The following is an 11,324-nucleotide window of genomic DNA, read 5'->3' on the forward strand; positions in this document are numbered from 1 at the left end:
ATTTACAGTTTTAAATTTGCCTCTAAGCACTGCTGTTGTAGCATTGCATCAATTTGGATAAGTTGTGTATTCATTTTTTACAACTCAATGTATTTTAACAATTTTTCTTGTTATTTCTTTTTCTTTAACCCATGGGTTATTTTCATATACTCTTTTTGCACATACGTGTACATATACTTTTTTTTAAGGATTAGGGACTAATTAAAAGTGAAAATGCCAACCATGTAGTGCTTTTTCTTTTTTCTTTTTTTTTTAATGCCCCCACCTTGATTTTTAAGACTGGAAGTACCTCTTGTAATTCCACATTTTCTCTACCATTACCTAGGGAACACTGACTATGCCAAATGGAGATTACATTGAAGGTTATTTTAGTGGAGAATGGGGATCTGGGATCAAAATCACTGGAACATACTTCAAGCCTAGTCTGTATGAGAGTGATAAAGACCGACCTAAAGTTTTGTGAGTAATGAGTATTAATTATGGATTAATTATTGAATGTTTTGAGTTGTCTCGCTTTTGTAAAAACTGGTTAATATTTCAAATGCAGAACAGGTTTTTAAAGTCTGTTTTTGTAAGTAGTGTATAACCCTGAATTGTAAACTGACAACTGCTACAGATAGCTAAATCTATAGTCTTATCTTCGATTATAGCCTCAGAGCATAAATGTTTAAACTGATGGAAGTTCTGTGTGCAGGAATAATCTTACTGTTAATGGTACAGGTATCCAAATTGATCGAAAGAGAACCTTTTAAAATGGAAGCCCTGCACAACTTGATTTTGAAAAGTAAAGATCAGCCCTATAGATACAATAAATGGAATAGTATACGCTGCATATATGGGGAAAATCAAGGTCTCTAAGTGTATTGTGTTCTTTCTCTAGGTTTTTGGCACGTTTATTTTCCTTTACTGATTCCAGCTTCTGCTTTGTTTTTTTATTTTGATAGCATCTCAGATTCTTTGTTTTCATGGGAGCATGATATACTTTCTGTAGCATGTTTATTCTTAAAGAGTATTTTTAGAACCCAGTGCATAATGTATTTTACAGTTCTCATTGTGAGATATGCAAGGCACAGAAACTTCTCTTTTTAGCAGGAATCAGTTTTTCAAAATCAATTCTGTAGAAATGTAGAAAGCAAAGGAGACAAGTCTGATGTGCTTCATACTTAACAGTTCATACACTTTAGTATCTAATAAACACTAAGTAGCTAAAAACCATCCCTTTACACTTCTTATTCAGTCTTTAGACAACAGAGCCACTATCAACTTAGGCAGCTTTTGTCATAGAAGTATTTATAGTTCGTATATTACTAGAAAGTTTCTGTTTCTTAGGATATTTGCACAAAAATAAGTAATCAATAAAAAGTTGACATAACCTTATTAGCAGGAAGCTTGGAAACCTGGCGGTGCCGGCTGATGAGAAGTGGAAAGCCGTGTTTGATGAATGTTGGCATCAGCTCGGCTGTGAGAACCCAGGCCAAGGGGAGGTTTGGAAAGCGTGGGACAATATTGCTGTGGCCCTGACCACCAATCGGCGCCAACACAGAGACAGGTGCGTGGATGCCTGCCCAGCATAGAGTCTGGTGGAAGATGAAACCTAAAGCGAGTAGGTTAAGGATTTCCACATTTAGGTTTTAAGGACAATTTAGAAGTCAGCGATGTACTTCTGGGTAAGGATGGATAAAACACGCCTCCCTGTGTCTTCTACTGAACTCAACTATTAATATAAAATGCAGGCAGAATACGTGGTGAGCTGTTCAAAACTCTGAAGAGTACATGTCAGCAGATTATTGGGGGAGAACACCTGAATTTAAAGTGCCACCCAACCAGGGAAAGTTTACAAGTTTTTTAACCTCCATGTTCCTCAGCTTGAACTCAGTATAACTTGAAACTAGAAGCACACACTGTGGTGTGGGGATCCAGAAAAACCCCTCTATTTCTGGCTTAAGATGCCAGAGACTCCTAGAGCTCAGAAAGAGTGGAGGAGGAACACTGGGTTTTCTCTCTCCTTCTCCACTTTCTCATGCTTCAGCCTACAGGCACTTCTGTGGCAGGACAGCGATGCACCAGCTGGAGCAGCCAGGAGTGCTTGGAGGAGCCAGGACTCTTACGATGTGGAGCCTTCTTCTCCCTTGATGGATCATCAGGTCCAGGAGTCAGGGCCAAATCTTACTGCTATGTTGGCTTCTCTCTCTGTCCTCCCACCACTTTATGGAAGTGGGTAATTTCAGGCTGAAAGACTTACCTACAGGGGGAATCAGAAAATGCTGGAGAGGTCATGGAGAGAGAGGAACTTTGGAAAGCAACCCTGATAAGTTGTTTATGAACTCCTGGATTCACCCCATACCTGTTCATGTGTGGATTTGATTCTAATTAGCTAAGCAGTCCACCTAGGTCCCAGACTGACACTTGAGTGGTACTCACGGAACAGACCCAGACAGGCCTGCATAGTCCGTGGGAAGTGGGCTAACACTGGAACCACAGCCCACAGCCAGCAGAAACAAAAATATCAGCTGTTTGAAAGACTCCTAAGGTCACCTACACATTCAGTGATTCACTAGAGGGACTCATAATATGACTCAACATATAGTTGTACTCACAGGTAAGAGTTGTTCCAGCAACACAGTAAGGCTCCACAGCCAATCATAAGGGAAGAAGACACAAGCAGAGTCTGGAGGAATCCATGTGCAAGCTTCCTGTGCTCTGCCTCTTCTCTGAGGGGTCACACACAGCACACTCTCCCCCAGGCAGTAAAATGCAGCCACACAAACACAGTATTTCTGCTCAGTGAAGCCCATTAGAGATGAACTGCCCCAGGTATTTATGGGGACTGGTCACATAGGCATCTTAAGCCTGCTGCTGCTGCCTAGTTGCTTCAGTCGTGTCCGACTCTGTGCGATCCCATACATGGAAGCCAACCAGGCTCCCCCATCCCTGGGATTCTCCAGGCAATAGTACTGGAGTGGGCTGCCATTTCCTTCTCCAATCTTAAGCCTACCAGCTACCAAAATCCCACAGTCGCGGAAGGAAGCATGTGTTCACCGTAAATCACTTAGTTAATACAGTTTACGGGCAGCGCCACAATACCCTATGTTAGGAAATGCTTCATATTCGTATAGGGGGTTTGGTTCCCAGGTGCCACCCAAGCGCCAGCTTCATAAGCAGGTCTTTGTAAAGACAACAGTTTCAGTTCTATGTTTACTATGTTTTGGATGTCAACATCCTCAATAGGATATAAACAGGGCCCAGAATCTCATAGCGTAATACTCAAAATGTCCAGGAAATAAACCAGAATTACTTGGCAATCAAAGAACCATGAAAATCTCAACTCATTCAGGGGAAGATAATCAACAGATATCCATGACCCCTTAACCTAGATTTTGGAATTATATGACAAGAACTTTAAAGGAGCTATTATAAAAACATTCAAATGAGCAATTGTAAATATCCTTGAAACAAATGTTAAAATTGTAAGTACCTGCAAAGAAATAGAGGATATAAAGAAGAACCAAATCAAAATTTTTGAAATGAAAAATTAAGCAAAATTTTAAAAATCATTGTGTGGACTCAGTAGCAGATAGGAAACGACAGCAGAAGTCAGTAAACTTGAAAATAGACTAATAGAAATTATTTAAGCTGAACAACAGAGTGTGAAAAAAAAAAGTGAACAGAGCTCTAAGGACCTGACAGTCTAATATTTGTGTCCTTGGAATCCCAGAAGGAAACGAGAAAAATTGCAGAGCTGAAAATATTTGAATAAGTAGTGATTGAAAACTCCCAAGCTTGGTGAAAGCCCAACACATAAACCTGCACATTCAAGAAGCTGAACAAACTTCATCCTAGAAAAAACCAGATATCCATGCACAGACATGTCATATTCAAATTGGAAGAAAAAATCTTGAAAGCAGCTACAGAGGAATTATGCATTGCATGTATATGGCAATTTCAGTTCAAATGGCTGCATCTTTGTTGTCAGAAACCTTGGTGGCCAAAAGGAAGTGGCACAATGATTTGGAAGTGCTGAAAGAAAAATTACAGATGTACTTTTCATTTCTTTCTTTTTCTTATTTTCTTCCTTTTTCTTTTTCCTGCTTTTCTTTTCCATCTACCATTCTTCATATTTCTGTATGTAACTTGGCCAGTCACTTCCACAAGCACTGATTAGCATTTGAATCTAAAGAACTTTCTCATCCCTGCAGTATAGAAAGAAGATTTGGTTTTGTTTTTTCCTGTATTGGGGATCAGTGGGAATTGATTATAGTGTTTCATTCATGAAGTTTATGATTTTTATCTCCTACTGTATCAGTGAAAGAAATGGAAACTCCCAGGATTGATTAAAGCTGTGGATGTGTCCTTATGGGATGTAGTTGGTCAGCCTTCGCTGATAGAGCCCCTGGGCCAAGACATTGAGACTTGAGTCCTCCAGTTAACCTTGGTTAACTTTTGTTGGGTATTTCCAAGAAGTGAGAATGAATGAACTTTTGTGTAAAACCACATTGTTGCCACAAAGATCTTATTTGTTCATTGATACTATTAAAATAGTATCAATGTTAATTGTGCACTGTTTCTAATTTCTCATTAATTGTAATCTAATGATAGAGTGCCAATACAAAAAATTTCAGTTGATGACTGGTATGTGTTTTATCTTAACCTCTTCATCCGAAGCTTCCCTTTACCCATTGTGTGCGTACCCCACCACCTGTTGTAGTGTCCACATTATCCCCTTACATCTTGAGCTCATTTCCATTTCACCCTTTGCCCTTTGATTTGTTTTCCTTCATTCTTTAGCTCTCCCTCTCCCCTTTACTCCATTTCTATCATCACTAACAAGTCTGTCACCGGTTTTCTCTTCAGGCTATTACACATACTACATTACAGTATTTTACAACAGTATAACAGTATTTTTCAACACCAGGGTTTATATTGGCACAACATTTTCATTAATTTATTGTGGTTTGTGTGGAGTAACATTAAGTGCTATTTTGAATAACTTATATAAATCTAATATAGGACAATTACAAGTTATAAGTACATTTGTCTGAACACTGTGATGGTTGCTCCATTTCATCCTTAATAGAGCTTCATGTGCACTTAAAATTATCTTGCTTTCTTAAAATATATGATAGGCTTTCTTTTCCCTTTTTATAGTCCAGAGATACTAAGTCGTTCACAGACTCAGACACTAGAGAGTTTGGAATTCATTCCTCAGCATGTTGGTGCCTTCTCCGTGGAGAAATATGATGACATTAAGAAATACTTAATAAAGGTAAATGAGAATCGGAACCATACTGGTTTTGTTAATTAATGATACAACTAACACAGTATATCATTCATATGTACTCACAGCTTATTGTTACTCATATCCTGTTTTTGCTTTCTTAATATGTCTTTTGTTAATTCTCTGACTGCTAAGAACACATTTCCACCTGAAGATTGGCTGATTATGATGGTAGAAATTTATAAGTTTTGTAAATGTTCAAGGGGATCCTGGACATCTAGGGTCAGAGTTTAAAATGGCTTTCTGTTTGTAACATTAACAAACTAAAAGTTATATAAAGAAGGCACCCCACCCTCACCCCATGGTTATGCTGTCTTTGCTTCCTTCTCCAATCCTGTGAAATCAGACCACAGTTTAAAGTATGACAGGCATTGATGTAGGGTTGCAGGAAGGAGTATTAGAAGAAATCAAGGGAACTGAACAGTGACTGTTTCAACTCTCATTATTCAGTTTTCTGCAAGGTAACATTTCATGTATTTTTCTTGACATTTAAGGTATGTTATCTTTCTTTTCTTTTTTCCTTTGGCTGGGCCACATGGCATGTGGGATCTCAATTCTCTGACCAGAGATTGAACCTATGCAGTGCAAGTGCAGAGTCTTAACCACCGGACTGCCAGGGAATTCCCTTAGAACCTTTCTTTTAATGATGTTATTCTATATCAGTATCCAAAGCTATTTTTCCAAAATGTTAATAGGATTCTTTGATTAAGAATTCCTACTCCATATAATTTGGGTAGAATTAACGCTTTCAGAGAAGTTGAAGTATTTAAATATTCCTGGTCCAAAAAGTAGACTCTTGGCGCTTTGAAAATTGTTTATCCTTTATGAAATTGTTTATTCTGATTGTTTCCGCTGTTGGTGCACACTGACTGGCTGCATTGGTTCTCTCCTGCTCAGGCCTGCGACACTCCTCTGCACCCGCTGGGCAGGCTTGTGGAGACTCTGGTTGCAGTGTATAGAATGACATATGTGGGTGTGGGAGCCAACCGCCGGCTACTGCAGGAGGCTGTGAAGGAGATTAAGTCCTACCTTAAGCGAATTTTCCAGCTGGTGAGGTGAGAGAGCTTTTCATGTCAGCAGGGTGTGGAAATACTAGTTTACACTCATGCTTGGATGGCTTCACCCTGAATCTAGAGATTACAGCTTTGCGAGGAAAGCTGTAATCATGAATGTTCCTCTTTATTGCAGAAATTATTCATCAGGAAAATGGTTTTATGCCATAGATCCTTCAGTAGATTAGTGAAAACACATTTTTACTTTGTGTTCATAGCCATTGTAACTTATTTCCTTTATGTCTTTCTTACTCATTAAGTATAATAGAAAGCTAAAAATAAATTTTTAATACCAATTTTGGTGTGACATATAGGAGTCTTATTTGGAGTTAATCTCTAGGCAAAGTTGTGTCTCTAAAACCTAGCCTAACCTAACACCTGGAGAAGACGAAGTCTAATAGGAAGTTTTATCCCCGAGCATTTATGTTTCGTGAGGCTTCCCAGGTGGTGCAGTGGTGAAGAGCCTGCCTCCCAGTATAGGAGATGCAAGAGACGCAGGTTCAGTCCTGGATCGGGCAGATCCCCTGGAGGAGGAATTGGCAGCCTACTCCAGTATTCTTGTCTGGACAACCCCATGGACAGAGGAGCCTGGCAGGCTATAGTCCATAGGGTCGCAAAGAGTGGGACAGGACTGAGCACATATACACTCATTAGCTACATTGTTAATTTTATTATGTAAAAAGCATTAGTTAAGACTCTTAAGGGAATTGGCATTTTCTTTTATAATTGATATGAAGTTTGATTTAATTGGTCCTTAAGTGGATTAAATAATGGAAATGTGTTTTTACTCTTTTTATTCACTCTAGAGGTGTAACTGTATAATGATTGTTTTATTCTTCCTTAGGTTCTTATTTCCTGAGCTTCCTGAAGAGGGCAGCACAATTCCTCTCTCTGCCCCTCTGCCGACCGAAAGGAAATCCTTCTGCACTGGAAAGTCAGATTCCAGATCTGAATCACCAGAGCCAGGGTGAGTAGAGCTGGGTGGAGATGGTGAAGAAAGAGGATGGGAACCAAGTGATCTTATGCAGAGAATCTCAGGGAAAATTCTTTTCTCTAGATCTGTTTCCTTCTTTTTAAAATAGTTTGGTTGGATTAGGTGATCTCTGAGGTTTCTTTTAGGTCTCAAGTTCTGTTAGCCAAATGCCATGAAGCTGTAACCACAGATGACTAGGCACAAAGGCTGATGAGCAAAGTAGATCATTTTGCCACAGTTCAACAGAGAAGTCAACCTTAAAATGTAAACACAGTGGGCTTTCATTTAGATTTTGAGCCTATGAAAAGAATTCACAGGTGACCCAAGACAAAACTCTGGGGCCATAGGTAAACTTCTCATGTTAACTCCTTACGTAAAAGAAGTAATAGAACTGCTTCTTTACTCAAAATTTTCCACCTTTACTTTCTACTTCTAGAAAATGAAGCTCCATGTTTGATTCTATATTCAGTTTTAATGTTAAGGGTTCTCCGCCTCCCTGTGATGTTTTGTAGCTATGTGGTAACAGGTTCTGGGTTACTGCTTCCTGTACTCCTACCTCGGCTCTACCCACCACTGTTCATGCTGTACGCCCTGGATAATGATCGTGAGGAGGACGTTTACTGGGAATGTGTTCTCCGGCTAAATAAGCAGACAGACCTTGCTCTTTTGGGCTTCCTTGGGGTGCAGAGGTCAGTACAGTAATTATGAATGGGAGCTAGTGGTTTTAACTCAAAATGCAAACAGCATTATCAGGAATTTGGTACTTTGATATTTAATTGAATATATGGTTTGCACTTATTACTTATTGCCTGTCTTTAGCAAAATAGTGATATTTAAAAATCTTTATTTCTGAGAATCTTTAGATGTGAGTTTGAAATCTGATTATTCTTCTGAATATATGTAAATAATTTGAGTTTTTCCTGACTGATATTTTGCAGTTCTTCGAAGCCAAGTACATACATTCACATTTTCAGAAAAAGTTAATTGTATTCAGTCTCTTGCATTCTTCTTTCCCTTCTTTTCTCTTCTCTTTCCTCCCTCCCTTCCCATCTACAATTTCTAATTAAAAGTTTAGAAGTGCCCTTTTTTATTGTAGGGCGTTGTTTCCTATAATCTAAGGAAACAGTCAATAATTATACTTTTTAGAAGTGTTATGATGAAGCTGATTACCACAGCACCCAATAATTATAGATTTGTGCTATTAGAAAAAAGAGATTGAGCCTTAATTGGAAAGTAAATTTTTTCAATGGACTGGTTCAGTAGTAAAAACTAAGTAACTGAAATAGTTATTTTAAGTGGGGACAGGAAAGTCAATTTAGTCATTAACTGTTTTTATGGGGCTTAATCTACCATAAGACACAAACACATATTAACAACATATGGATTCCATTGTAGGAAATTTTGGCCAGTGGCCTTGTCAGTCCTTGGAGAGAATAAAAAGGTACAGTGAATTTTGGTTTCCTTAGCAAATATGCTTTTGTTTGGTGTGGGGGATTAGCAAAAAAATTTCCATTTTACTTTGATAGTATAGTATACAATCGTAAGTTACTCACTTAAGACACGCATTCTGTGATTGGTGTCGTTTATGTTTATTGTCACTGCAAAAGACAGCTTTCTTCTTTGACCTTTATCAGTCCTTTTTTTTTTTTTTTGCAGGTTTTGCCAACCACGAAAGATGCTTGTTTTGCCTCAGCTGTGGAATGTCTGCAACAGATCAGGTGATCTCTGCTTTGTTGAAAATTACATAAATCAAAGGAGTGGTTAGTTTACTAAGATATTGATGCGATCTTATATTTACCTAAACTCTAGTCCCTCCACACCCAACTCCCCAAGATGGTGTCAAACTCAGCCTGGATATCAGAAAAACTCTTGAGACATTTGGGTTACCTTTTACTCTACAAGGCCCTTGCATTTTCAGAAGTGGTGAAGAACCTACCCAGAAATTTATCTACATAATCATATCTTTAGCCAAAGGGAAATTAAGCTTCTTACTCAGAGAAGAGCATGTATTAGGACAATAAGGTTCCATGTGGGTAAAAGGAGGTGATCTATGACTTAGTGAATTCTTTCATGTGAACCATTCATAGCTGGAGGCTTCTTTCCTCAAAGAATCATAGGCTTACAGAGGTCATCCCTTCTGGTGACTCCTTTTGCCTGATGTGTCCAGCTTAAGGCACATGAGCCCTTAGAGTATATTGTCAAACAATGTCAAATGGCTCTACTAAGAAAACAACCATAGGCTATATTTTGTCATTTATTTCTAGTTTTTAATTGTTTCTTTTGTTTGTTTGTTTACAACAGCACAACGTTTACCCCATCAGACAAACTAAAAGTCATCCAGCAGACTTTTGAAGAGATCTCTCAGAGTGTCCTGGCATCACTTCAGGAAGACTTCCTATGGTCCATGGATGACTTATTCCCTGTTTTTTTATATGTGGTGCTCCGGGCCAGGTGACCAATCTCTTCTAACTTAAATAGATTCAGAAGTAGGACATACATAAGCAGAAGTAACTCAATATCTCTTTCTCGTTGGGGCAGGATTAGGAATTTAGGCTCTGAGGTACACCTCATCGAGGATCTAATGGACCCATATCTTCAGCATGGAGAACAGGGTATAATGTTCACTACTTTGAAGGTAAAGTATAGATATTATTTAATATTTTGTTAAAATCTCTCCTTCATTTACAATATTGTGAATCTTTCATTAACCACCTTCTTTTATATAAAATTTTAATGCAAACAGCACATATTGTTAATATTTTAAAATATATACTATATTAAAGAAAATAGAATTGGTCAGTCTCAAAATACTAAAGCAAGTTATCCAATCCTCTGACTCAGTAGGTCTGGAATGATGCTTAATCTCAACCTGTGTGTTTATCAAACATGTTGGTGATTCTGATTACACTTGTTTGTGTACCTTATACTGATCATCAGCATATTCTAAATGTCCAGTCAGTAGTGGCTTAGCAAATTAAGATATTTCTGCTTAATAACAGATGTTAAACAGCTTGAAAAAAATGTTTTTGTCTGTTTTAGAATCAGAATTTTACAAAGTTTTATTTCTACTAATTACAACTAGACAAAGTAGACATGGGATAGGATAGGGGGACTGGAAGAAAATGGGAAAATATGAGAGCAGCTGATTTTGTTGAGCGCTCAGTATTCATAAAGGAGTTCTTTTCTTAGTCCCATGTGCATTGTTATGTTTATGTAATTTCTTTTAAAGTAAATTTTAAATGGTTTTGAACTTTTCTTTCAGGCATGTTACTATCAGATCCAGCGTGAGAAGCTTAACTAGGCTGCATAACAGCTTGACAACTGGATTATCTATTCAGAGTGTTTCAGCACCATCTGGTGTCTTCCTGTAGCAGCAAAAAAGAACAGTGTTGAAATTAGGACGTTGTATTATTTTGGTTGTTATTTCTGAGCCTTGCTAGTGATTGGAGCTCTGAGCCCAGAATAAAAGACCGGTGGAAAGGGAGGACGGAAAAGGAGGTAGAAATCAGATTAGACCAGTCCCTGGCCTGTGTTAAGTTTCCCAAGTATCATACATCTGCTGTTGGAGAAACGAGGCTATCCCTTCCTATGGTAAAGAGTATGCCAGCTCATGAACTTGTAGGATAAAATTCTCAGTGTGGCTTCTTACATTAAAGAGGTTGATGAATATTTTTGAGTTTCTGGTTTGCCCACAGTCACCCCAGACCCCTTTGCAAGGAATACTTTGTACTTGAAACTATAGTAGCCACACTATGCCTTCCAGAATTCCTTGCAATCATGTGTGCACCATGCTTCTTTGCTGAGGGAAGGGGAAAGAGGAACTTTTAAACTGCAATTTTAACTTTTTCTAAGCTTTTCCACCAGGGCATTTATTCGTGATGGAAAGGTTCTGTGCAGTTACTACTTCTACACCCTGACCCCAAACATGGAGCACACCCAAATAGGAGTCTGTTGCCTCCCAATGAGAAAGAACATAGGAATTGTGTTCTTGGATTCCTTACAATGCTCCAGAGTGGATACACTG

General features: G+C 38.4%; 1 protein-coding gene across 1 annotated transcript in view; it reads left to right on the forward strand.

The window, feature by feature from the left end:
- The window catches only part of ALS2 (alsin Rho guanine nucleotide exchange factor ALS2), a 64,680-nt gene extending 53,985 nt beyond the window's left edge, over positions 1 to 10,695 (forward strand). Inside the window, exons 23-33 of the mRNA XM_070360500.1 lie at positions 326 to 459; positions 1,385 to 1,549; positions 5,146 to 5,263; positions 6,173 to 6,330; positions 7,172 to 7,294; positions 7,813 to 7,989; positions 8,696 to 8,741; positions 8,957 to 9,018; positions 9,602 to 9,751; positions 9,839 to 9,935; positions 10,563 to 10,695. Of these exons, the coding sequence (XP_070216601.1) occupies positions 326 to 459; positions 1,385 to 1,549; positions 5,146 to 5,263; positions 6,173 to 6,330; positions 7,172 to 7,294; positions 7,813 to 7,989; positions 8,696 to 8,741; positions 8,957 to 9,018; positions 9,602 to 9,751; positions 9,839 to 9,935; positions 10,563 to 10,601 (1,269 nt within the window). The 3' untranslated portion in view covers positions 10,602 to 10,695. The remainder of the gene's footprint in view (positions 1 to 325; positions 460 to 1,384; positions 1,550 to 5,145; positions 5,264 to 6,172; positions 6,331 to 7,171; positions 7,295 to 7,812; positions 7,990 to 8,695; positions 8,742 to 8,956; positions 9,019 to 9,601; positions 9,752 to 9,838; positions 9,936 to 10,562) is intronic.
- Positions 10,696 to 11,324: the final 629 nt, after the last annotated feature.

The sequence above is a fragment of the Bos mutus genome, chromosome 2 (genome assembly GCF_027580195.1).
Source record: "Bos mutus isolate GX-2022 chromosome 2, NWIPB_WYAK_1.1, whole genome shotgun sequence".
Lineage (NCBI taxonomy): Eukaryota > Metazoa > Chordata > Mammalia > Artiodactyla > Bovidae > Bos > Bos mutus.